This window comes from Podarcis cretensis (genome assembly GCF_951804945.1).
Source record: "Podarcis cretensis genome assembly, chromosome: 7".
NCBI lineage: Eukaryota > Metazoa > Chordata > Lepidosauria > Squamata > Lacertidae > Podarcis > Podarcis cretensis.
Window position 1 is genome coordinate 90762891 of NC_137176.1, and position 27906 is coordinate 90790796.

General features: G+C 45.9%; 1 protein-coding gene and 2 long non-coding RNA genes across 4 annotated transcripts in view; all 3 read right to left on the reverse strand.

Moving 5' to 3' along the window:
- TOP1MT (DNA topoisomerase I mitochondrial) overlaps positions 1-22560 on the reverse strand; it is a 42454-nt gene extending 19894 nt beyond the window's left edge. Inside the window, exons 1-6 of the mRNA XM_079984288.1 lie at positions 22470-22560; positions 21729-21858; positions 17728-17790; positions 16287-16362; positions 14125-14648; positions 1688-1803 (exon numbers count right to left, since the gene is read on the reverse strand). Coding sequence (XP_079840414.1) covers positions 1688-1803; positions 14125-14648; positions 16287-16362; positions 17728-17774 — 763 coding nt within the window. The 5' untranslated portion in view covers positions 17775-17790; positions 21729-21858; positions 22470-22560. The remainder of the gene's footprint in view (positions 1-1687; positions 1804-14124; positions 14649-16286; positions 16363-17727; positions 17791-21728; positions 21859-22469) is intronic.
- The window catches only part of LOC307220619, an 83850-nt gene that overhangs the window by 33626 nt on the left and 22318 nt on the right, over positions 1-27906 (reverse strand). Inside the window, exon 1 of one of the 2 annotated variants that reach the window (XR_013840997.1) lies at positions 19387-19575. The exons of the other annotated variant lie outside the window; for it this stretch is intronic. This is a non-coding gene — a long non-coding RNA (uncharacterized lncRNA). Of the gene's footprint in view, positions 1-19386; positions 19576-27906 lie in introns of those variants that run through there. 2 annotated transcript variants of the gene reach the window in all.
- Positions 24312-27252, reverse strand: LOC307220581. The gene is made up of 3 exons (XR_013840948.1): positions 27167-27252; positions 26354-26457; positions 24312-24353 (listed from the first exon to the last, which is right to left on the reverse strand). It is a non-coding gene; the product is annotated as an uncharacterized lncRNA (long non-coding RNA).

Below are 27906 nucleotides of genomic sequence, written 5' to 3' on the forward strand. Positions count from 1 at the left end.
GGAATCAGAGGGGCAGTCTATTCACAGTGCGAAGCACCGGAATTAGCTCAGAGTGTAATATGAGCTCTTCCGTTTGTTCCTATCCAGGAAGTGTTTGTTACTAGACTGCTGGAGTTTGAAGAGAGCAGTCACGTTTTTTTGTAATGCTGCAAAGACAGAAATAAAGGCATGTAAATATGTTTTCTGTCTATCTCTTTCCCCTGCCGGGGGGGGGGGGCAGGAAAGAGGGGTGTGTTCTTCTCACGTTGAGAAGGATCGCCTATTGCGACCTAGCCTGGATCTTGCTGGGGAATGCAGCCAGGGAGGTCAACAGGGAATCATGCCGGGTGCCTGGGAGAGTTGCCAGTTCCTCCTGATATGGGCTTGATTTCCGACAGCGGGGGGCAGCTTGCGCTATGACACAACCAAAGCACAACAAAAAATACCCTGACCCTGAACATTTATTGGAACCATAAGTTGCAGGATTTCAGCAGGGAGCTCTAGGTTGTGCACTGATTGAAAAGGAAGCAGTATCCCGAAACTCTTGCAGGAGGTAACAGCATCGATTGCATATAACCGCCCCATTATCATCATGAGCACAAACCGTCACGACTGCACAATAAAAGGGACATCTAGGTAAAGGTAAAGAGACCCCTGACCATTAGGTCCAGTCGTGACCGACTCTGGGGCTGCAGCTCTCATCTCGCTTTATTAGCGGAGGGAGCCGGCGTACAGCTTCCAGGTCATGTGGCCAGCATGACTAAGCCACTTCCAGCAAACCAGAGCAGTGCACGGAAATGCCATTTGCCTTCCCACCGGAGCGGTACCTATTTATCTACTTGCACTTTGACGTGCTTTCAAACTGCTAGGTGGGTAGGAGCAGGGACCGAGCAACGGGAGCTCACCCCGTTGCGGGGATTCGAACCGCCAACCTTCTGATCGGCACGTCCTAGGCTCTGTGGTTTAACCCACAGTGACACCCACGTCTCTAAATTCCAGAGATTAAGGGTTGCTTAGTGCAGACGGTCAGGGAACAACTTGGAGAGGGTCAAAGGATGAGCATCTGATCGCTGGCAGGTTTTCTCTTACTCTCTTCCTCTTCAAGCCACAGGCTACAGCCTGTCAGGAGTTCAGCCTACACTCGAGTAGGACCCTGGCAGAGACACATGCCTGAGAGTGGCATGTTCCTCCCTCCTGGTCGTTCATTCGGGAGCTTCAAAAGCTTTCTTCTGCCCGAACATCACAGCGACCGATGCAAACCGACACCGGCACACTTAGGGATCCGCAGAGTTTGGGCATCATGCGTGACAGACCTCAGCAACTCAGCATTTTGGCTAATCTACTTTATTTACGTATAAACACACACGGAGCACTGCAACATGGCTCCCTCTCTCTCTAGCATCAGACAGCAAAGGAAAAAAAAACCAAAGGACAATAGTCCCACTTCACAGAACACAGTGACACAAACATCCTGTCTCCGTCACTTCCCACTCTGTGGAGTCAAAACATATACCGTCATGTGAAAGACAACAATCCCATGACTGCAATCACGGGGTGGGAATTCTAACACAGCCATACGGTCGCACCAATCCTGGTTGTTCTCCCATCTCTTTCCCTCATCCCAGCTCACTGCCACTCAGGGTGAGTTCAGGGAAAGCACGGACCTTGCAGCCCATTCCATACAAACTGAAGGAAAGACTATACCCACCGTTGTAATAGAAGCTGACTCCCCGCGGCAGCCGCTCATAGGCAGGCGCAAAGTACGGTCCCCTGTGCTCCAGCTGCTGCCACTTCACGCCATTCGCATGCTGCTCCTCTTCCCACCTGGCAAGAGCAAAAGAGCACAAAGAACCAAGGATGACATTTCCCTTTTCTGCTCAAAGTTAACTTGGACGGCTTTGTTTCTTGTATTTGAAAATCCGGTTATTATATTATTATTATTATTATTTATTTTATTTTAGGGAAAGGCGCAAGAGTTAAGCTCAGCCCAGGCTTTCCAGAGTCCCTACAGACAGGTGGACTCATTATTTTATTTATATCCCAAATTTCATGGGCCCATTCTTACAAAGCCATCATTTGAGACTGCGGGCCATTATTACAGACCCATTACACAATTCAAAGTACTGGTGTTGACCTTTAAAGCCCTAAACGGCCTTGGCCCAGTATACCTGAAGCAGTGTCTCCACCCCCATCGTTCAGCCCAGACACTGAGGTCCAGCTCCGAGGGCCTTCTGGCAGTTCCCTCCCTGCGAGAAGCTAAGCTACAGGGAACCAGGCAGAGGGCCTTCTCAGTAGTGGCACCCGCCTTGTGGAATGCCCTTCCATCAGATGTCAAGGAAAGAAACAACTACCTGACATTTAGAAGACATCTGAAGGCAGCCCTGTTCAGGGAAGGTATTAAAGTGTAATATTTTAATGCATTTTTAATCTTTGTTGGAAGCCGCCCAGAGTGGCTAGGGAAACCTAGCCGGATCGGCGGGGTACAAATAATAAATAATAATTATTATTTTCTCCAAATAAAACAATGGACCCATTATCTTATTTTCCAAATCTATCACCAAATGTTATTTCTTTCCAAAGTGCTAACGGATGGACCCGTTATTTTCTTTATCTTTATTTCATTTACACGGATGAAGCCATTGTTTTATTGACTCAGGCAATAGAGACCTTGTTTGCAAAATGTGAAATTTACAAAGTTTGCAATGGCTGCCCTGTTACCCATAGCAGGGCCTTCTTTGAGGTGGCTCCCTCTTTCTGGAATGCCCTTGCGGGGGACGAGCACTTGTCTAGCCTCATCATTAACACTGAAGAGGAATTTTAAAACTCTCCTGGCCGCCCGGGCCTCTAAGGGCTGAGAGACGGGGTCCTTGGTAACCTGGAAGCAATCAACTGTGTATGTCTCTATTTCTCACTGTTTTCAGGTGTACTTTACAGCTTTAGTTAACAGGTTTTATTTTCAATTGTACTGTTTTGCAGCTGCACAGCTTGTTGCCCCGGACTAATTTGAGAGGATGCAAAATGAAATTAGACCTGTTTGGCCACTGTGAGAATAGGACTGGATGGTCAAGTAAGAAAAATGAAAGTCAATTACAGAAGCTCCCAAAAAATCAGTGACAAGTTCCAGAGAGATAATGAATATTAATATATTAATATATTAATATATTAATATATTAATATTAATAATTTGTTGTACCCCGTCCATCTGACTGGGTTACCCCAGCTTCCATCAAATATAAAAGAGCAAAACAAAGCATTGCAAAGCTCATATGAGTTTTATTTTCATGAATTTGTAGAGTTTGAAGGGGATCCTGAGTCATCTAGTCCAACTCCCAGAGATGCAGGAATCAATGCAGGAATTTGATCCAGTCTATTCTGTGGTGCTTTTAACTTTCTGTTAAATTACCGTATTTTTCGCTCTATAACACGCACCCGACCATAACACGCACATAGTTTTTAGAGGAGGAAAATCCGTAGGCATGCCACCCGTAGGCATTCCCTCCATAACACGCACAGACATTTCCCCTTACTTTTTAGGAGGAAAAAAGTGAGTGTTATGGTGCAAAAAATACGGTATGTTGTACGTTTTTACTGTGTTATCCTTTTGCAAGCTGCTTGGAGGGTCGTCGTCCCCCCCCCCCACAACACAACACAACACAACACAACACAGCACACGCAACCAAGCCATAGATAAATTTCATGAGATGAAAAAAAATATACGTTACAAAATGATTTTAAAAAAAAAAAAATTGCCCCCCCCTCCGAACAAAGTTTCCTAGGAAACTTCCTCACCCACCTCCACCCTAAAGGCACGAGGCTATTCTTTTTTAAATGAAGGATTATTTATTACAACAGCAGTCATAAAGAAGAAACATGACACACACCGGGAAAAAATGAGATATACAGGTTACATTGCTGTGTTGGCACTTTGCGATAAATAAGTGGGTTTGGGGTTGCAGTTTGTTTGTTTTTTATTATTATTATTATTATTATTGCAAAACATACAACACAAACAGACAAAAACAATACCACAATGACAACTAAACATTAATTGACTACACATCATCTAACGCCACACATATCTTTGACTTCCGAATCACCTCATTGTGCTTTCTAAATATATTTACTCTCTATTCCTATACACACTTCCTATTATATCTATTACATACCGGGAACAATTTTTACGTTTACGATTCCCTTTAACGTTCAAGATTCAGTCTACACCTGCCAGGAGATTTGCATTTTTCACGGTACTGTTTTAAATATTCTTTAGATATTGCCCTTTCTTTGCTCACTTTCTGAGTGCTGAGTTCCCTCTTATTCTCCGAGGCCATTATTGCAGTTAATTATTATTATTATTATTACTGTTGTTGTTGCTGCTGCTGCTGCAAATCTCTCATACCTGATCCTCGAGGTCTTCGCATTCCTGCACGCTGCGTGAAACCGCATGGCATTAAATGTCAGGACGTGTTGGAGGGATGCTGGAGGGATCTGGGCATGGAATGGGCATGATGCCCATGCAGCCAGTGAAAGCACATGCTTAAGCATTCCAGGATGCCGGGCATGTCAGTCTGCAAAAGCCTGATCCTGCTATGACTCCTTGCCTGCTAAGAAGTCATTGCATCGCATCCCAGCCACATGGCAACAGCTGTGTCTCCCTCCTGCACGACCTTCCACCTGGAACTGCTTTGATCTCCCCCCAGCCCTCTTAAAGCAAGGCTTACAAAAGCAGCAAAAATTAAATGCATGTGTTTCCATGCATGCTTTCCAAAATAATCATCATAATCATTAAGGACAACGATGCACTATTTTTAAAATAATAAAAAAAAGCAGGCATGTTTTGATCAGCAGTCCTGGCTACCCACAATGCCAGAGCGCTGAGGGATGATGGGAAATGTAGTTCAGGGGGCTCAGCATCTGCCTCGCTCGCCACGTGATGCAAGCAAAGCGGTTGCTAGGCAGCCTTTCCGTCCGGGCCAGATTCATTTAAAGAGACAAGAGCAACATTAGGGGGTTGCTTGCTAGTTTGGGAGGTTTTTTTGGTGGAGAAGATGCTCTGGCAGATGTTTTTGGACTCCCATCGCTCCCCTCCAGTATTTTAATATGTGGCAAATGACAGTTTCGTTTCTTACTCTTTCTAAAAAATATATATATATTTCTGGAAAAAGTTTTCAATTAAGTTGGTTTGTATGTTGTCAAAGACAATTGTGGCAATTGTCTTTGTAGTTTGTTTGTTTGTTTGTTTGTTTGTTAGTTTGTTTTTGCACAGTACAGAAGTAAACATTTGAGAAATCTTGCATTAATACTATTTAAATAAGTGACCTGATCGCAATAAAAGTGGGGTCTTAGCTAGGGTTTTTTTAACCCAAAAATAGTGGCTTTAAGCTTTTTGAGCTGCTTCTGCTGCTTTTTACACCGCGTTGTCGTGAATTTTCCTAACATACGGCAAGCCTAAAGAATACTCCTGGCCCAGAAATGGAAGCAGAGGGGAACTTCCTACATTGGAGGAATGGCAGATAAAGATGGTAGAATATGTGGAGATGGCAAAGCTGATGGGGAACATCTGGAATCGGCGAGACAAACTGTTTCAGAAGGACTGTGGCAAATTTATATTTTATATGAAAGAAAATTGTAAACATTTGAAAACGTCTGTAGGTTTGAATTGAAATGCTTTGTAATGAGAAAATATGGAACTGATTTAAATATAAGGAGGTGGTTTAAAAAATAAGAAGATATAAGGTAAAAAAGTGGCCATAGAAATGGGAAGAATTTCTTAAAAGATGTTGGGAAGTCAGAAAGAGGGAGGGAGGGAAGTCGATGCTCTTGTTGGAGCAATGCTTTATGTGATAGATCTGTGCAACGAAATGTAACTAAATATGGGGGGGGGGGATTTATTTATTTTTTAAAGACATATGACAGGCCTAATCTTAGCAAGTACAAGTTCAAAGTCAGCAACTGACTTGGTTGGAAGCTTACTCAGAAGTAAGTTCCACTGGGTCCAAAAGGGCTTACTACTCTCAAGTAAATGGCTGTAGGATTTCAGCCCCAGCCTATCAATCAATCCAATCCAAACTTCTAAATCTAAAACTATAAATGTTTGATGATAATAGACTTGGAAGGGACCTGCAAGGGTCATCTAGTCCAACCCTGCCCCCCCCCCCCCGTAATGCAGGAATCTTTTGCCCAACATGGGGCTTGGACGCACAACCCTGAAATTAAGATGGAGTAAGCTTGTTTTCTCCTGCTTCAGAGGGCAGGACTCAAACTGATGGATAAAAAAAACCAAGAAAGGAGATTGTGACTAAACATTAGGAAGAACTGTCTGAATGTAAGAGCTATTTGGCAGTGGAAAGTCGTGGGCTGCTCTTCCTTGGAGGTTTTTAAGCGGAGGCTGGATGTTACGGAAAAATCTAGGTGTGAGCCTGCTCAGTCCCCCAGCTGGTTGGGCAGAGCCCGCGGGTCCCTGCGGAATAAAGGAAGGAGTCCAGCCACCAACCGGAGCAAATACAGTGGTGCCTCGCAAGACGAAAAGAATCCGTTCCGCGATTCTCTTCGTCTAGCGGTTTTTTCGTCTTGCGAAGCAAGCCCATTGACGGCTTAGCGGCTTAGCGCTATTAGTGGCTTAGCGGCTTTTAGCGGCTTATTGGCTTATCGGATCAGCTGATAAGCGGCTTAGCGGCTTAGAAAAAGGGGGGGGGGAGGGAAAAAAAAACCACAGGAACTCGCAAGACATTTTCGTCTTGCGAAGCAAGCCCATAGGGAAATTCGTTTTGCGAAGCGCCTCCAAAACGGAAAACCCTTTCGTCTAGCGGGTTTTCCGTCTTGCGAGGCGTTTGTCTTGCGGGGCACCACTGTAGTTGTAGACCAAAGTTTATTGCGCAACAGGTTCAAAGAGGATTTTTGAACCCCGAGGATGGGGTGACTTTTAAAACTTCCCCACCATATCCCAGAATACAGTTCGACATGGGAGGGCAAGACCCAGGTATAAGATTACCAGAGGCGAACACCTCTGAAGTCCCACCACCCAAACCATTCCTTTGCATGTCTGGACCCCTTGGCAAGTCTGGGCATTAGATTTGGCTTTCCTTGGCCAACAATCAGCTCAGCAATTGTCACCTCTGGAGTCCTTTTTTCAAGGGGAAAATAGCTTTGAAATGGAGGAAACTGGCAAAGGAGTTGATGTTATATCATTTTTAAAGCTATGTAACTTCCCTGAAGTTACGCAGGGACGCAGGTGGCGCTGTGGGTTAAAGCCTCAGCGCCTAGGGCTTGCCGATCGAAAGGTCGGCGGTTCGAATCCCTGCGGCGGGGTGCGCTCCCGCTGCTCGGTCCCAGCGCCTGCCAACCTAGCAGTTCGAAAGCACCTCCGGGTGCAAGTAGATAAATAGGGACCGCTTACTAGCGGGAAGGTAAACGGCGTTTCCGTGTGCGGCTCTGACTCGCCAGAGCAGCGATATCACGCTGGCCACGTGACCCGGAAGTGTCTCCGGACAGCGCTGGCCCCTGGCCTCTTAAGTGAGATGGGCGCACAACCCCAGAGTCTGTCAAGACTGGCCCGTACGGGCAGGGGTACCTTTACCTTTAACTTCCCTGAGCTGTCAAGTTGAAAGGAGACATTCAGACATAATATTTGTGACATTTAACAACTTTAAAGATGTGCGCCCCCCCCCCCCGGTAATTTCCATAACACAGGGATTGTTTAGGATTCCTGCATCGCTAGAGAACCTTGGGGGGGGCCCTTCCAACTCTACAATTTGATGATGATTCAAGATGCTGAAAGCACCTCCGGGTGCAAGTAGATAAATAGGGACCGCTTACCAGCGGGAAGGTAAACGGCGTTTCCGTGTGCGGCTCTGGCTCGCCAGAGCAGCGATGTCACGCTGGCCACGTGACCCGGAAGTGTCTCCGGACAGCGCTGGCCCCTGGCCTCTTAAGTGAGATGGGCGCACAACCCCAGAGTCTGTCAAGACTGGCCCGTACGGGCAGGGGTACCTTTACCTTTACCTTTTACAAGATGCTGATTGTAAGACAACTTATGTGCTTCTGTGAAATCTGAGAACATGAAATGAATGCTTTATGCTGACACCTAGTGGGCAAATAGATTTAAGCCACAGTATATAGAACATATCAAGGATGCGGGTGTGGCGCTGTGGGTTAAACCACAGAGCCTAGGACTTGCCGATCAGAAGGTCAGCGGTTAGAATCCCCGCGATGGGGTGAGCTCAAGTTGCTCGGTCCCTGCTCCTGCCAACCTAGCAGTTCGAAAGCACGTCAAGTGCAAGTAGATAAATAGGTACCACTCCGGCGGGAAGGTAAACGGGGTTTCCGTGTGCTGCTCTGGTTTGCCAGAAGCGGCTTAGTCGTGCTGGCCACATGACCCGGAAGCTGTCTGCGGACAAATGCCAGCTCCCTCAGCCTGAAAGCAAGATGAGCTCCGCTACCCCAGAGTTGTCTGCGACTGGACTTAACTGTCAGGGGTCCTTTACCTTTCTATGAACGTGGAAAAACTTTGTGGATTCTTTGCTCAGAGATGCAGGGCTAACCAAGCCTTGCTGTTGCTCTGAGAGCCCTACATCCGTGAGCATTATTGATAAAACAGATAAAGGTTTAGTGGGACAGTGATACAGGCTAATGTGGGGGGGGGGGGACTGGATGTGAAAAGCTCTAAAATCAAATACAGGCTTTTTAAAGATATCGGCAATGCCAGTTTAGTTTAACAGTGGTTGGGGGAGATATATATACGTGATGGACTGACTCAAAGGTTTGTTGTGCATCTTAATAAGAATTCCAGAAAAATACCACAGTGGTACCTCTGGTTGTGAACAGGATCTGTTCCGGAGGCCCGTTCGCAACCTGAAAAGAATGCAACCCGCATCTGTGCATGCGCAGGTCGCGATTCACCACTTCTGCAAATGCGCATGACGTCATTTTGTGCATCTGCACATGTGCAAGCAGCGAAACCCGGAAGTAACCCTTTCCGGTACTTCCGGGTCACCGTGGGACATATCCTGAAAGAACGTAACATGAAGCGGACGTAACATGAGGTATGACTGTACATGCATTCAACAGGAAAGCTAATAATTCAGTACTTAATGAAACAAGGTCCCACTACTAAGATTTGGTTGTGCCTTGAATAATTCTGTAAATAGGGATACATTGCTTCCTCATACCAGTAAAGGTAAAGGTAAAAGGTAAAGGTACCCCTGCCCGTACGGGCCAGTCTTGACAGACTCTGGGGTTGTGCGCCCATCTCACTTAAGAGGCCAGGGGCCAGCGCTGTCCGGAGACACTTCCGGGTCACGTGGCCAGCGTGACATCGCTGCTCTGGCGAGCCAGAGCCGCACACGGAAACGCCGTTTACCTTCCCGCTGGTAAGCGGTCCCTATTTATCTACTTGCACCCGGAGGTGCTTTCGAACTGCTAGGTTGGCAGGCGCTGGGACCGAACGACGGGAGCGCACCCCGCCGCAGGGATTCGAACCGCCGACCTTTCGATCGGCAAGCCCTAGGCGCTGAGGCTTTAACCCACAGCGCCACCTGCGTCCCTTCCTCATACCAAGATGAGGATAAAACATAAAATACAGGGGGATATCTCTTTTTGAAAGGTAAAATGAACCATTACGAGGTAGATGGAAGTCTATAACAAGTAAAATACATAAGGAGATTCATTCCATTTGGAAAGGTATTACTTATGAGAAATGCTACTATAGGACTGAATTGTGTCAATTAGCATCTAATAGAAAATACATATGTAAAATTTGTTTTTGTTATTGTCTTAGTCTTGTCTTTCTTTTTCTCTTTTTTCTTTTCTTTTTGAATATGTCGAGATGTATAGTTTTTAATTTTTTGATAATATTTGATTTCCCCCCCCACCCCGAATCTATCAGTGGATGTATTAGTTAATTATGTATGTAATTGTATGTTTGAAAATAATAAAAAATAAAGAATTCAGTGTGTCCATGCAAATAAGTCTTGATGCACCTATCCAATACGTACATATGCAAACTATAACTCTGCAGCTAAGGAAACTCTGCAACTTCACTGCAGTACCAAGAGTTCCTCTGAGCATGTGAGGATTGGAGGGCCAACTTCCTTGTATAAAATGAGAAGGATGACTTTGAGGATATTGAAGGCTAGCAGGCTGCCCTCCAGAAATCTTCCCCACTATCCTTTCTGCTTCCTCACTCGTGGGATCTGGCGGACCAAGTTTGAATGAAACTTTTCTAAAGCCTGCCTTTCTGTTGAGGCATCTAATCATAAGCCTGCATTTTTATTAAAGCTTATATGTTTAATCAGGGCTTGTATTTTAAAATGAGCTTAAAGATTTTCAAATGTTCATGCCAGGCAGAAGAGCAGCTGCCTAAGGACCTTGGCAAAATGTTTTTCTCCTAGACAAGGGGGCCCCCTGATTTATAGCAGAAAACAATTCTCAAAGTCGTAAAAAGGGAATTACAGGCTGAGAGCCAAGGTTACACTGACCCTACAAATTAAGGGTGGATAAATAGTAAAATGAGCCATATCTTCTTCCTAAGGTTAAAAAGGCCAAGAGCAAATGGGAAAAAGCATCTAGCTGGCAGAAAGAGAGCATTTTTTGGGAAGTCTTTTCTAAAGCTGTTTCTTTCTTAAACTAAGATCCTTTTAAGATTTCTTTTCCTTTTAAAAGGTTATTTATGTATTAAATATATTAGTTTAAATACAATTATGCAAAGGATTTAAGAAATGCTAGATTCTTATTTCATATAGTTGTAAGAGTTGTAACTATCCTGAAATTAAGTCAGCCACCAGCCCAACCTCCTGCCAGACAGGAGACGCCATCGAGCACTCCTGATATATGGTTGTCAGGCCTTTTGTTTAGAAACCTTCAAATGAAGGAGATCTCTCAATGTTGATGTGAACTCAAAATCCTTGACATATGTTTAAGATAAAAATTCAAGATTAACCATCTGTTTTGGAAGGCAATAGGGCAAGGAGGGCAAGAGGTGAGCTGGTAATTAAGATTCCTTGTTGAGACACATGTAAGATATATTACTACTTATTTGTCATTTATAGATAGCTTTTTGTTTCCCATAAAAGGACAGAAGGAAATGGGTGTATCTTTTGTGATTGGTTCTAGCAAACAGCCAATAGGAATTTCAACCAGGCTGATTGGACAGAGGCAGCCACAGGAGGAGCAAGGGGGCTGGATTAAGGAAATATAAGTGCTGGCCAGAATGGCAGGAGGCCAGGCCAGAGCTTGGTAACCATATACCACTGTGCCTCTCATTTATTTGTCTGACAAATAAATTACTATTTTAATTTCTCTATTGCTGCGTTGAATATTTCATTCCAGCTAAGCGTTAACCACAAGCAGGGTGCTACACTGTCCCCCCACAGTCTATCCCATCTCCCCCAGAGCCCAGCAAGCCAGGTCTCACTAAACCACCCGCCATCCTATCCGGCCAAATGTTTGCACCCCTGGCTCCCCAAATACCCATCTCTCATAAGATCCTAAGAAGAGATCTACTGGATCAGGCCAGTGTCCCAGCTAGTCCAGCATCCTGTTCTCACAGGGGCCAACCAGATGGGAAACCTGGAAGCAGGATTCGAACACAAGGGCATCTCTCCCCTCTTGCTGTGGTTTCCAGCAACTGGGATTCAGAAGCATTGCTGATCAAGGGAAGTAATAGTGCCACTGTATTCTGCTCTGGTCAGACCTCACCTGGAGTACTGTGTCCAGTTCTGGGCACCACAGTTCAAGAAGGACACTGACAAACTGGAACGTGTCCAGAGGAGGGCAACCAAAATGGTCAAAGGCCTGGAAACGATGCCTTATGAGGAACGGCTAAGGGAGCTGGGCATGTTTAGCCTGGAGAAGAGGAGGTTAAGGGGTGATATGATAGCCATGTTCAAATATATAAAAGGAGAAAGGTTGTTTTCTGCTGCTCCAGAGAAGCGGACACGGAGCAATGGCTCCAAACTACAAGAAAGAAGATTCCACCTAAACATTAGAAAGAACTTCCTGACAGTAAGAGCTGTTTGACAGTGGAATTTGCTGCCAAGGAGTGTGGTGGAGTCTCCTTCTTTGGAGGTCTTTAAGCAGAGGCTTGACAACCATATGTCAGGAGTGCTCTGATGGTGTTTCCTGCTTGGCAGGGGGTTGGACTTGATGGCCCTTGTGGTCTCTTCCAACTCTATGATTCTAGGATTCTAGGATTCATTGCATGTCCATGAGTTTGAGAGAGAGAGAAACTCTCTCTGTTCTCTTCATGCCATACAGCCACACCTCGGGTTGAAGTTGCTTCAGGTTGAGCATTTTCGGGTTGCGCTCCGCAGCGACCTGGAAGTAACGGAACACGTTACTTCTGGGTTTCGCCGCTCGCGCATGCGCAGACGGTCAAAATGACATCACGTGCATGCGCGGAAGCAGGGAATCGCGACCTGCACACGTGCAGACACGGGTTGCGTTCGCTTCAGGATGCAAACGGGGCTCCAGAACGGATCCCGTTCTTATCCAGAGGTACCACTGTATATCATTTTATAAACTATTGCCTCTCACTCGCTTTTTCTCTAAGTTAAAAAGTCCGAAACGGCGTAACCTTTCTTCACTGGGGAGCCATTCCATCCCCTTGATTGCTTGGGCTGCACTTTCCTGAGCCTTTCCCAGCCGACCCATCGCTTTGCAGCAGCATCCCTGGCCTCTCTCAGACCCCAACCTGATGCCACCCAAGGGTTGGAAATCCATCGTTGGAAATCAGAGGAAGAGATCAGCAGCAGCGGAACCACAAGACCAGCTAAGTCAGCAATTGGAATCAGACTCCCGACGTACACAGATGGGAAAGAAAAGGACTACTGTATCGGCGCTTGATGTTTTCCGAGAAGGTTAAATACAGTGGTGCCTCGCAAGACGAAATTAATCCGTTCCGCAAGTCTCTTCGTCTTGCGGTTTTTTCGTCTTGCGAAGCACGGCTATTAGCGGCTTAGCGGCTATTAGCGGCTTAGCGGCTATTAACGGCTTAGTAGCTATTAACGGCTTAGCGGCTTTAAGAAAAAGGAAACAAACTCGCAAGAACTCGCAAGACGTTTCGTCTTGCGAAGCAAGCCCATAGGGAAATTCGTCTTGCGGAACGACTCAAAAAACGGAAAACTCTTTCGTTTTGCGTATTTTTCGTCTTGAGAGGCATTCGTCTTGCGAGGTACCACTGTAATGCAATAACACGAATAGGTAAAGGTAAAGGACCCCTGGACAGTTACGTCCAGTCAAAGGCGACTATGGGGTTGTGGCACTCATCACGCTTTCAGGCCGAGGGAGCCGGCGTTTGTCCACAGAGAGCTTTGTGGGTCATGTGGCCGGCTGGACTAAACCACTACTGGCACATGGAGGACCGTGAAAAGCGCTAGAGTGCACATAAACACAGTTTACCTTCCCGCCGCAGCAGTACCTATTTAGCATGCTTTTGAACTGCTAAGTTGGCAGGAGCTGGGACAGAGCAACGGGAGCTTGCCCCGTCACGGGGATTCGAACTGTCAACCTTCCGATTGGCAAGTCCAAAAGCATGGGTAGGCAAACTAAGGCCCGGAGGCCAGATGCGGCCCAATCGCCTTCTAAATCCGGTCCGCGGATGGTCCGGGAATTAGCGTGTTTTAACATGAGTAGAATGTGTCCTTTTATTTAAAATGCATATCTGGGTTATTTGTGGGGCCTGCCTGGTGTTTTTAAATGAGTAGAATGTGTGCTTTGATTTAAAATGCATCTCTGGGTTATTGGTGGGGCATAGGAATTCGTTCATTCCCCCCCAAAAAATATAGTCCAGCCCCCCACAAGATCTGAGGGACAGTGGACTGGCCCCCTGCTGAAAAAGTTTGCTGACCCCTGCCCAAGAGTCTCAGTGGTTTAGACCACAGCGCCACCCGCGTCCTACCATAATAACATGAATAGAACTCAGTAAGAGTGCAGCTGACGACTGAGCAATCTTTTTTGCAAAATGGAAAGTAACCAGAAGTAAATAAGCATCTGCAAATGCAGTTGACATTGGAAATCAAGGATGCATCAAGAAGTCACCTAAACAAAATTGAACCAATTTGGAAATAATCTGCATAACTGGGTTGAAATTTATAAAATCAATTTCAAAAATTGTAATGGCAAAAGCCCCAACCCGAACCCAGCACGTACCACTTCCACTTGTCCTCTTTTCCGCATTCCTCCTCCTCCTTCCTTTTCTTCCTCGCGCCTCCATCCTCCTCCTTCGCTTTCCTCTTCCTGGAGTCTCCCAAACACCCAGGTTTGGAGGTGGCTCCTTTTTTCCGGCCTTTATTGGCCTTCTTTCCTCTCATGCCGTCCTCTGAGGCCTCTTCCCCCTGGACCTTCTTCCTCCTGGCCTCCCCAACACCCTCTTTTTGCACCTCAATCTCTCTATCCAACTCTTGCTCGGTCTTCACCTCGCTCTTCTCCTTTTCTTCTGCGCCCTCTCCTTCCTCCTTGTCCCTCTCCACTTTTTCCTCCACTCCCTTTGCTCCGTTCAAGTTCTCCTGCTCCAGAGCCCTTGCTTTGCTGCAGTTTCCTGGACTCTCTCCCACCTCCTCCGTCTCCGCTTTCGCACCAGAGACTTTCCTCTTCTTCCTCCTCTTCCTTTCCTCCGCTGAGGTGCTGCCCGTTTCCAAGCAGAGCGGCGTGTTCTGCACCTGCCGCCTTGTGACCTGTCCAAAACGAAAAGTGGGGAAAGAGTTTGTCACAAGAAAAGCTGTGTGGATGTCCTGTGACTGCACAACAACAAGAATCAGGAAGAAAAATTGGCCTCCTTGAGAGTCTAATCTCTTTGCAGTTAAAACACACAAACATGCTTCTCTGGAACTTAGGGCCTCAAAGGTAGGCTTGGAAGCATTCAGGCAAGTTTTAAAAAATGATGCAGTTTGCAGACAGCAGGTATGGAGACAGTTTGTTGCTTCTCTCCCAAAAACTCAATGCAACGCAAGGCATATACAGTCGTACCTTGGTTGTCAAACTTAATCCATTCTGGGAGTCTCTTCGACTCCCAAAACGGTTCAAAAACCAAGGCGCAGCTTCCGATTGGCTGCAGGAGCTTCCTGGGCACAATCAGAAGCTGCGGAGGACGTGTGGCTTCCGAAAAATGTTCACAAAGCCAAAACGTCTGAGTACCAAGGCATTCGACAACCAAGGTATGACTGCATTAGAAAGTCCTTTTTCACACAATGCATAATTACTTTGCTGGGCGATATACGGTTTTCAACTTTGTGGTGTATATCACCAGCTAAACATCATGATATGCCAATATATCACGATGTCCGAAATAAGGATGGAGTTATACAGAGATTGTTTTTCCAGCATTGTGATTTTTGCATAGCACACACGCATCATGATTCGCAATATATCACCAGGTCAAAAATTATGAAACCGATATCACGATATGGACTTCAAACCAGTTTTGGACGATATGTTGATATATCACCCAGCCCTAAAATGTATTATTCACTCCTGCAGATTTATTGTGCTGTTTTTGTGATATACAAATGACGTGAGAAGACTTGGCCTATTCATTTGTATCGTTTATTATCCCTATGATCCTCATTTAGAAAACCTAATAAAAAAGTTATTCAAAAGAAAAGAACGGTGTTAGTCAAAAGCTCATCTCATGGAGCTGAGGGATCTACTACTGATGGTTATTGTGGAGCCTCCAGAATCAGAGGCAGTATACCTCTGAATGCCAGTTGCTGGGGGACAAAAAACGCTGGGCAGTTCCTGCTTTCAAGCCCTGCTGGACTAGGCGGATCTTTGGTTTGATCTGCAAGACCCCTGCTACATGTTAGAATTCCTGCTCCGTGATTGCAGTCATGGGATTGTTGTCTTTCACATGACGGTATATGTTTTGACTCCACAGAGTGGGAAGTGACGGAGATAGGGTGTTTGTGTTCCTGTGTTCCGTGAAGTGGGACTATTGTCCTTTGTTCTTTTTCTCTTTGCTGTCTGATGCTAGAGAGAGAGAGAGAACCATGTTGCAGTGCTCCGTGTGTGTTTATATGTAAATAAGGTAGATTAGCCAAAACGCTGAGTTGCTGAGGTCTGTCACGCATGATGCACAAACTCTGCAGACCCCTAAGTGTGCCGGTGTCAGTTGGCATCGGTCGCTGTGATGTTCGGTCAGAAGAAAGCTTTTGAAGCTCCCGAACAATCGACCAGGAGGGAGAGAACATGCCAGTCGAGCATGTGTCTCTGCCAGGGTCCTACTCGAGTGTAGGCTGAACTCCTGACACTACATTCTGGCATAGTAAAGCAGCTTAGGTGTGAAATGTTGTTGCAGAAAACCCCATGCTACTCACTGCCTTATTTTCGTCCCTGGATGCGGGCAGCCGTTCCTCTGCTCCCAGCCGAACTTTCTTGGCCAAGGGCTCTTCTCTGAAATGGAAGCAAAGTAGAGGCAATGGTTAAACCAGCCTGCCTTAGCTGAGACTCCTACGCTGCAGCGGGTTGGACTGGATGACCCTCAGGGTCCCTTCCTACTCTGCAATTCTATGATTCTGTGCTGCATCTTCCAGTGAGGGTTTTGCTGGGCAGGCAACCCCTTCAACATACCTGAAAGCTCTTCCACCACGATGTCCCTACCAGAGTGCAGTGGCGTAGCGTGGGGGGTGCAGGGGGGGCTGGCCGCACCGGGTGCAACATCTGGGGGGGCGCGCTCGCCGCCTCCGGAGTCGCCGAAGAGCCTCGGGCGCAGGCTGTAGCAGAGCCCCATGTCTCGCCGAACCGACGAGCTGTGCGCGCGTCCGGGCTGAAGGCGTCCGGCAGGCAGGCAGCAGCTCCCCGCGCGTCAGGGCCACGGAGGGCGTGCCAGGCAGCCCCTCCTCACAGCCCCGCCGCCGCCACTGCTGCTGCAGCTGCTGGGCCATGTTGCATTTTCCTTGCCTCTCTGCCCTCCTCCTCCTCCGGGCAAGCGGCATCGTTTGAGCGGCAGCGCCAGTGGCAACTCGCCTCAGATCACCTGACACGGACCCGCCGCCGCCGCCGTGGCTACCTTACCGTAAATACCCCAGCCCAGGCAGCAGCAAGAAGAAGCTGGCAGCGGCGGCAGGTTAGGGGTGCTGACAACCCAGCTACGCCGCTGCCAGAGTGGAATGGCAGACCAAGTTGATGGACTACATAGAGATGGCAAAAATGACCGTGAAAATCAGAAATTGGGAAGATCATAACTTCAGCAAAGAATGGGCAGGGTTTTTAAGATATTTGGGAAACCACTGTAAACAACTGAACTCTTTAGGAAGACTTACCGGTAATTGGAGTGTCTAAAAATATGCAGCAGAAAAGGAAAAGTAAGGAACCCATGGAGAGGTGGAGCGAAATCTAATGATTCAAGAGAATCTTGTGTATTTGTTTCATTTGTGATTTTGAACGTAAACATTAATGGTGAAAACCAAATAAAAAATAACAAATAACAAAAAAATGGAAGTTAGCATGATATAGTAAACAGGGCACCAAAGTTTAAAGCATTAAGCTCCAATCCCTGCTTGTATTTATTTTCCCTAAGCACAACAGGTCCAAGAAAGACGTCTTTTTAAATCCAAAACTTGCACTCTCCTTGGGCTTAATAAATCTATTAAGTGATTTCCTCTCCCCCCCCCCCTTTGCTACATGCACACAAAGCACTTTTTAAAAAAAGTGCTGCTCTTTCTAAGAGCGTATATATTTTTCTTGGCGAGCATTGTGGCATCCCCCGTATGCCCCTCTCCCTGAGCTTGCTCCCAAAATCCCTTATCACAACTTTACCTCAGATGAGGAACGCCGTGGCTGTTACCCTCTGTCACAAAGTCCATGGCACTCTCCAGGCCTCTGGAAAAAAGAGAAAAGGCCAAGGTTGCCCCCGTTAAGACACGGCGCTAGGTGCGTTTCAGTAGCATTACACCAGGGGTCAGCAAAATTTTGAAGAAGAAAAAAGAACAAATTCCTATGCCGCACAAATAATCCAGAGATGCGTTTTAAATAAAAGGACACATTCTACTCATGTAAAAATATCAGGCAGGCCCCACAAATAACCCAGAGATGCATTTCAAATAAAAGGACACATTCTACTCATGTAAAAACATGCTGATTCCTGGACCGTCCACGGGCCGGAGTGAGAAGGCGGTTGGACTGGATCCGGCCCCTGGGCCTTAGGTTGCCTACCCATGCATTACACAATCTACAATTCAACAGATGAAAGGTTTCGAGACAACAGACTAATAATAATAATAATACATTTTATTTATAACCCGCCCTCCCCGACCAGAGCTGGGCTCAGGGCGGCTAACACCAGTAAAATTACAATAAAAACATAATGGGGGGGGACCAACTTAAAATACAGGTTAAAATGCAATTTAAAATGCAGCCTCATTTTTAAAGTAGCCCATAGATCAAAACCACAAGGGGAGGGAAACATAGGGGTCAGACTGAGTCCAAACCAAAGGCCAGGCGGAACAGCTCTGTCTTGCAGGCCCTGCGGAAAGATGTCAACCCTCCAAAAGATTTCATACCAGGCCAGGGGGCAGCCTTGGCCAACCTTGTGCCCTCCAGAGGTTTCGGACTACAACTGTGGGAGTTGTAGTACAAAAGGCCTGGAGATTGCCAGGCTGGCAAAGGCAGCCCTAGGGCAATTTTGCCACCAGCAAAGTCTGGCCCTCGGGATGAGGGAGCGCCAGCCAGGGTGCCCAGGTGCCCACATCCCTTTTGGCGATACTTGCCACCGGGGAAGCACAAAGCGGGACTGACTCCATTTTCTAACAAGGAGCCCTCGCTGGCGGAGTCAGAGCCAGAGTGATGGTGGGAGAAAGGAGAGCACAGTGGTTGCCTAGCAACCGCAGCATCCCTGCCCTTTGGTCCAAGCCGACTTCCAGTCCGCTTCGTTCCGTCCATCCCTCCGTGGAATGGCTGACGCAGGGGCCTTGCGGTCACTTGGAAGGGACACCTCTGGACCCAGGAAGCAGCCCTGTGGGTCAGCCCACAGTTCTGACCCCCTGTCCAGCTTTCCAGGTGGAATTCCACACATTTTAAACACATTTCCAGCAGCATCGTGCTGCATCGCTCCGTCGGTTTGAGCGGATGACGTCAATATAGATTGCGGCTATAACAAAAGCGGCATTTTTCCATCTCCACCAAGCTAAGCAGTTGGCTCCTTACCTCTCTCGCCCTGACCTAGCCACTGTGATCCACGTGATGGTCATCTCCAGACTGGATTATTGTAACTCGCTCTACGTGGGGCTGCCCGTGAGACTGACCCAGAAACTCCAGCGGGTGCAGAATGCCGCGGCAAGACTCCTTACGGGATCCTCGCTGCGGGATCACATTCATCCAGTGCTCTACCAGCTGCACTGGCTCCCGGTGGAGTACAGGGTCAGGTTTAAGGTGCTGGTTTTGACCTTTAAAGCCCTATATGGCCTAGGACCCTCGTACCTACGGAACCGCCTCTCCTGGTATGTCCCATGGAGGACCTTAAGGTCCACAAATGACAACATTTTGGAGGTCCCAGGTCACAAGGTGGTTAGGTTGGTCTCAACTAGGGCCAGGGCCTTTTCAACACTGGCCCCGACTTGGTGGAACGCTCTGTCACAAGAGATTAGGGCCCTGCGGGACTTGACATCTTTCCGCAGGGCCTGCAAGTCGAAGCTGTTCCACCAAACCTTTGGCCAAGGCACCGTCTGACCCCCTCTCTCTTTCTGTAACCCTCATAGAACCCAATGGTTGCCTTTAATTTGACTCTGAATTGATTTTAGAATGAATTGATTTTAGAATGTATTTCAATTAATAGATGGTGACTTTATGTAAACTGTGTTACTTTTACTGTTGTTAGCTACTCTGAGCCTGGCTTTGGCTGGGGAGGGCGGGATATAAATAAATAAAATTATTATTATTATTATATTATGGTGCTCGAAGCAGGCTGCTAGTTTTGCCAGCACATAGAAGACACACAGAATGAGTCCACCTTGCTGAGGCTCTTTAAAAACGGGTCATTAAATACAGGCCTGGCTCTGGAAACTAGAAAAGAGGCTTTCAAAACTGATGGAACCATTTAATTAAAAACTGAAGTTGGATTAATCTGCAATAAATCCCAGGCCTTCGGTCTGCTGTCCCCCAGACCCCCACTGCTGCCCCATAACCTTACAGCTGTATCACAAGCGGAATTAAATGCGTTTGGCTTCCTACCATATAAAAAGCAGTGTTGACAATAGAAGTCCTGCACAAACCACCAAGGAAGGTAATAATAGAATTCAAAACAGAAACAATTAATTGCACTCCCTCCCCCCCCAAAAAAAATCCAATTAAAACTATGTAGTTTAATTAATTCAACAAGAACTGATGGGCTTAATCCAGTGATAGCAGCTCTCCCAGCAGATGTCAAGGAAATAAACAACTATCTGACTTTTAGAAGACATCTCAAGGCAGCCCTCTTTAGGGAAGTTTTTAATGTTTGATGTTTTATTCTGTTTTTAAAGTTCTGCTGAAAGCCACCCAGAGTGGCTGAGGAAACCCAGCCCGATGGGCGGGGTAGAAATGTTGTTGTTGTTGTTGTTGTTGTTGTTGTTGTTATGTACTGAAGTTCTCACCCTGGGCCAGCAGGGGGATACTGTAGATAGTTATGCAAATGAAGGATCGAAAGTAACTTTCAGTGATTGGATAGTTTGTATGCAAATGAAGGATCGAAAGTGACGTTCAGTGATTGGATAGTTTTACAAAGTTGTTACAGTAACAAGGTACTGGAGCTCTATATAAGCAGGCTGACTGAGCCCTTCAGCTCAGTTCAGTTCTGGCCTCAGAATAAAGAAGAGCTGTTTGCAGATGACACCAAACTGGGAGGGGCGGCTAACACCCCAGAGGACAGGATCACACTTCAAAACGACCTTGACAGATTAGAGAACTGGGCCAAAACAAACAAGATGAATTTTAACAGGGAGAAATGTAAAGTATTGCACTTGGGCAAAAAAAATGAGAGGCACAAATACAAGATGGGTGACACCTGGCTTGAGAGCAGTACGTGTGAAAAGGATCTAGGAGTCTTGGTTGACCACAAACTTGACATGAGCCAACAGTGTGACGCGGCAGCTAAAAAAGCCAATGCAATTCTGGGCTGCATCAATAGGAGTATAGCATCTAGATCAAGGGAAGTAATAGTGCCACTGTATTCTGCTCTGGTCAGACCTCACCTGGAGTACTGTGTCCAGTTCTGGGCACCACAGTTCAAGAAGGACACTGACAAACTGGAACGTGTCCAGAGGAGGGCAACCAAAATGGTCAAAGGCCTGGAAACGATGCCTTATGAGGAACGGCTAAGGGAGCTGGGCATGTTTAGCCTGGAGAAGAGGAGGTTAAGGGGTGATATGATAGCCATGTTCAAATATATAAAAGGATGTCACATAGAGGAGGGAGAAAGGTTGTTTTCTGCTGCTCCAGAGAAGCGGACACGGAGCAATGGTTCCAAGCTACAAGAAAAAAGATTCCACCTAAACATTAGGAAGAACTTCCTGACAGTAAGAGCTGTTCAACAGTGGAATTTGCTGCCAAGGAGTGTGGTGGAGTCTCCTTCTTTGGAGGTCTTTAAGCAGAGGCTTGACAACCATATGTCAGGAGTGCTCTGATGGTGTTTCCTGCTTGGCAGGGGGTTGGACTCGATGGCCCTTGTCGTCTCTTCCAACTCTATGATTCTATGATTCTTCTAAGAATCGCTGAGTCGTCTGATATGTTTGCCCACAACTTTACAATTATTACCACCATCATCAAAGCCTGATTGTCATTTATACCTCCAGCGACACCTTGCAGGTAATTACGAAGTGTGTAAACGCCCCAGAACAAACAGAAAAAGCCTACTCCCTTTGATGAGCTCTCTTCCTCTTCCCAGGTTGTTTTGGATGGGGTAAAGTTAGCCTTGTCCTGAAATAAAACATTATTATTATTATTATTATTATTATTATTATTATTATTATTTCGATTCACCCTTCATCTGAAGATTCTGATCCCAGGGTGGTTCACAACAGAAAAATACATAATAATAAAGCAAAAACAAACCAATAACTTTCCTCCTACACATTTAAAATCACAGAATATTAATCAACAGAACGCCTGGTTTTCACCAATGAAAGTGAAAGGGAGAGCATTCCACGGACAGGGAGCCATCACAAAAAAGACTCATTCTTGTTCTGCCATCCTCTGAACCTCTCATGGAAGACAACCATTTCAGAACATGCAAAGTTTTGGGGGAAAGATGTCTGACATAACAAAGCAAACTTTAGCAACAGCCTCACAGAAGGATTGAAGTGACTTGGGTCCTCATTCATCCATTTTAAAATCAAGTTTCTAGCCCTTTTGATTAGAGATATGTATGGCACCCCAGCACCCAAATGTTCACTGAGAAGTGAGCTTGCTTCCAAACATGGGTGAGTTTGCAAACCTTAGAAACCCAACACTAGTTGGCAGTATAATTGCACTTCTCTGCTAACATTCAGCTATTTTCCCAGCGTCACATCTCATCTTGGCTAACATACCTGATGACATTTCGGCTTCTTTGTCTTCACACTGTTCCCTCCAAATTCTGCTTCCTGCTTTGAGATATCATTTCCAGCAGTTTTCTCCAGCCTGCTTCTTAGCAAAACAAGAGAAGATAAAAACAGGATGGATGGAAAAGTGAAGTTCTGGTATCAAGCCCAGGCCTTGATAACAAAAATGATCTAGGGGACTTAGTTTGGACTACTGCAATGCACTCTATGTGGGGTTACCTTTGAAGGTGACCCAGAAACTACAACTAATCCAGAATGTGGCAGCTAGACTGGTGACTGGGAGCGACCACCGATACCATATAACACCGGTCTTGAAAGACCTACACTGGCTCCCAGTACGTTTCCAAGCACAATTCAAAGTGTTGGTGCTGACCTTGAAAGCCCTAAACGGCCTCAGTCCAGTATACCTGAAGGAGCGTCTCCACCTCCATCATTCTACCCAGGCACTGAGGTCCAGCTCCGAGGGCCTTCTGGCGGTTCCCTCGCTACGAGAAGCCAAGTTACAGGCAACCAGGCAGAGGGCCTTCTCGGTAGTGGCACCTGCCCTGTGGAACACCCTCCCACCACGCTGTGGTATGAATGCTACATTCTTACCTGGAAATGGTATTTTCCTGCAATGGCTTCTTCTTCTGAGGCATCTAATCATAAGCCTGCATTTTTATCAAAGCTTATATTTTTGATCAGGGCCTGTATATTAAGATGAGCTTAAAGATTTTCAAATGTTTCATGCCAGGCAGAAGACCAGCTGCCTAAGAACCTTGGCAATGTTTATTCTCCTGGACAAGGGGGCCCCCTGATTTATAGCAGAAAACAATTCTCAAAGTCGTAAAAAGGGAATTACAGGCTGACAGCCAAGGTTACACTGACCCTACATATTACAGAAGATAAAAAAAGAGATAAACATAATTAAGAGTGGGTAAATAGTAAAATAAAACCATGTGCCTCCCATTAAACTTGAGCCATATTTTCCTAAGGTTAAAAGGCCAAGAACAAATAGACTGGCTTGGCTGGAGAAGGGGAGTGTAAAGAGAAGAAGAGGTTTTCTTTCTATTTTATTTTGAGGCTGTAAAATGTTCCTTCCTTTTTTACTTTGAGAAGGTTTATTCTTCTAAATGGCTATCTATGATAATGTATTAAATATATTGGCTTAAATGTAATTATGCAAAGGAATTAGAAGCTAAGAAATGTTAAATCCTTATGCTAGATTCTTATTTCATATAGTTGAAAGAGATCACAGGGGCCATCAGCCCAGCCCCCCTGCCAAGCAGGAAACATCATTAGAGCACACATATGGTTGTCAGGCCTTTGTTTAAAGACCTCCAAAAGAAGGAGATCTTTCAATGATGATGTGAACTCAAGATCCTTGACATCTGTTTAAGATAAAAATTTAAGATTAAACCATCTGTTTTGGAGGGCAATAGGGCAAGAAGGGCAAGAGGTGAGCTGGTAATTAAGGTTCCTTGTTGAGACACATGTAAGATATATTACTACTTATTTGTCATTTATAGATAGAAGAATATATAGCTTTTTGTTTCCCATAAAAGGGCAAAAGGAAATGGGTGTATCTTTTGTGATTGGTTCTAGCAAACAGCCAATAGGAATTTCAACCAGGCTGATTGGACAGAGGCAGCCACAGGAGGAGCAAGGGGGCTGGATTAAGGAAATATAAGTGCTGGCCAGATTGGCAGGAGGCCAGGCCAGAGCTTGGTAACCATATACCACTGTGCCTCTCATTTATTTGTCTGACAAATAAATTATTATTTTAATTTCTCTATTGCTGCGTTGAATATTTCATTCCAGCTAAGCGTTAACCACAAGCAGGGTGCTACACTTCAAGAGGAGTTTCTTGCTTGGCTTTTCCAGGACCCGAGACTACAAGAGACCAGTGCAAATAATGTCTCAGGTCATGGGCAGATCTACCTGCAAACAGGGGTCAGTACATTGCCCCCAGTTGCTGGGTGAGTTCAGATTTCGTCTGCCTCTGTCCCTCAAACAAGGTACTCAGTGTTGTGATCTGCTTCAGCCCTCCCAACAACACTGCAATGAGGTTGTCGGCTTTCGTTTTTGAGAATGTCTCAGGATCGTCCGGCAAGACAGTTGCTTAGTGCATGTGATAACCAACCTATCACATGACAGAAGTACTGTTCTTGGGGGACAGGGGTAGGGCTGGTGTGGGGGACTCCCTGGTCCTGAATGGCGCAGCCTGGGAGTCATTTTAGACTCACAACTGTCCATGGAGGCGCAGGTCAATTCTCTGTCCAGGGCAGCTGTTTACCAGCTCCATCTGGTATGCAGGATGAGACCCTACCTGCCCGCAGACTGTCTTGCCAGAGTGGTGCGTGCTCTGGTTATCTCCCACTTGGACTACTGCAATGCACTCTATGTGGGGCTGCCTTTGAAGGTGACCTGGAAACTACAACTAATTCAGAATACGGCAGCTAGACTGGTGACTGGGGGTGGCCGCCGAGACCATATAACACTGGTCTTGAAAGACCTACACTGGCTCCCAGTACATTTCCGAGCACAATTCAAAGTGTTGGTGCTGACCTTGAAAGCCCTAAACGGCCTCGGTCCTGTATACCTGAAGGAGCGTCTCCACACCCATCATCCAGCCCGGACACTGAGATCCAGCGCTGAGGGCCTCCTGGTGGTTCCCTTGCTGCGAGAAGTGAGGTTACAGGGAACCAGGCAGAGGGCCTTCTCGGTAGTGGTGCCTGCCCTGTGGAACACCCTCCCACCAGATGTCAAGGCAATGAACAACTATTCTACTTTTAAAAGACAACTGAAGGTGGCCCTGTTTAGGGAAGTTTTAATGTCTGATGCCGTATTGTTTTTAATATTTGGTTGGAAGCTGCCCAGAGTGGCTGGGGAAACTCAGCCAGATGGGCAGGGTATAAATAAGTAATAATAATAATAATAATAATTAATAATAAACCTGTTGCCTTCCAGATTTTGTGGACTCCAAAGGCTCATTCACACTTCCTTTCACCCTGAAATGTTCCATGCGTTCGAGGAATGGGTCCAAGAGGCTTTCCTTTCACTCCACAGGGAAAACCTGCTGTTCACCACTGAACTGGGACGAACGTCAATCAGGTTTTCTGCTGAGTTAGCCACCTATGCTTTATCTGATGAATATTCAAACTCGGTAAACACTGCTTTTTATAGATGTTTTACTTTAAACCACTTTTCTAAGCCACTAGTTCTACTTCTTGTGATTACGCTACAACTTTCTGAGTTCATCACATTCACTACACTCATTCCAGGCTACAGATCTGATATAGCAAACTCCAAAAGTTGGCTCAGAATTGCAAACAGGTGCAAATGGGAATTCAAGCAGGTGTGAAACAAACCCCAAACTCATTTCACACTGCAAAATTGAAATAATTGACAAAATTCTCATTAGAACCGAAACATTTATCCATTCGCACAAGAGAAATGCAGTCATCTAACTCGGTCTTTGCTAACCTGGTGCCCTGTGTACTACAATTCCCATGGGCACAGCACAGCCATAAGATTCTGGGGCAGATGGGAGTTGTAGTCCAAAGCGTCTCAGTATCCACCCACCTGTTCATCATGCTGAATATCCTGCCGCCCATTGGCGCGAGATTCTCCCCTTTGTTTCTTCAGCCTTTTGGATACCTCTGATATGAGATTCTGCTTCTTATTCCTTGAGGGGGGGGGGAGTACACAAAATATGATTAAGAAGAAGAGGCCGGTCAGTAGAACACAAGACTCTTAAATCTCAGGGTTGTGGGTTCGAATCCCACATTGGGTAAAAATATTCCTGCATTGCAGGGGCTGGACTAGATGTGCTGAATTTCTAAATAAAAATTATTATTATTATCATCACCAACGCTAGCAGAGAGCATCACCTGTAGCTGCTGCCTTCCAGCACCTCCTTTACCAAAGCATCCTTAGCATCCCCCATCGTCCGCACAGCCGGCTGTTCCCAATCGGTCATTTTGCAAACTTACATCTGCAAGAAAGAAAAAGGGGGGGGGGGGAGGCATGAGATAGACCGAGCCGTCCCTGCTCTCCAGCCCACTGCTCTGAAAATCCTCTACTCATTTAATTGAAATATACATTCTTAAAAAAACCGGAAGCATTCTTTAAAAAAAACCAGAAGCAATAGGCAAGATGTCAAACTGTTTTTATGTGCAACAACAGCGGCAAGAGTATCATTAGTCCAGAAATGGAAGCAAGAAGAAATTCCGACGAAAGAAGAATGGCAGACGAAATTAATGCACTACGCAGAATTGGGCAAAATGACAGGAAGGATTCGAAACCTGCGGGACCATAGATTTACAGAAGATTGGAATAAGTAGATGAATTACTTGAAGAGCAACTATAATCAACAAATTACACTAGTAGGACTATGAAGAGTTTTGTAAGGAGAAATATACAAAGTGTTGCAAAGTAGAAAAAGATAGAGATATTGGTTATGAGTTTGAAATGTAATAGGGAAAATAAGATATGTATACTAAGAGATTAGATTGGAAATTTTTCAGACAGGAATGATGGAAGTCAAAAAAATGGAATAAGATGTAAACGTATATTTAATTACTGTTGAAAATGGTATGTTAAAACACACACACACACATATATATAAAGAAAATGCTCTACTCATATGATCTGATCACACACTAACAGAAGCTTCGCCCATCATGTGTTGGGAAAATACTTACATTATGAAGGCCCTCAACTTGAGAAATTCCAACCTTTCAGATGTTATTGGCTCTACCATTGCCCAGTCTCAAATGGGATTGGGGGAGAGCCCTGTGACATCAGCAGCTGGCTAAACCAATCGCTTTTGCTCTCCCTGCTAAGCCACTATGACATAAGACAGCCCATGATTACACCATTAAGCAATTGTTCCTAGACATTTGCTTCTTCTTCTTCTAATGCCCCTTTCCCCACACCCCAGAAGAAGAAGAAATCAGGATTATACCCAAAGCTCTAGGGAGCAGCACTTTTTTTCTCCTCCTCCTCCTCCCCTCCCCAATCTTCCCCAGAGGTTCCCCCACTTTCCAGAGCCGATTTCGAGGGTGCAGTAACTGAAAGGGAAAGTTCCTCTGCAAAAGCGCAAACCACTTGCGCCAGCAGAAGAGGCACAATGCATATGGCCCTGAATAAATAACCCTAAACTGTGTCTAAGGCCAGCATGATCTAAATAGTTCTTTGTGTATTTAAACCATTCCTGTGCTTGTCTGGTCGCTTGTGGCGCAGAAGGATCGCCACCAGGTGATCAGGCACCTAAGAATTATGGACGTTGGTTCTTTCAGGGCAACAAATCGCCAACAGTGCATGGATTGCAGGAAGCACTGTTTTTTTAAAACAAAACAAAACAAAACATGGCCTTCCAATTCTTCTGGGTGGTTGCGCAAATGCTTATAATATACTGTAGGAATAGCAGAAAATGGCTTCT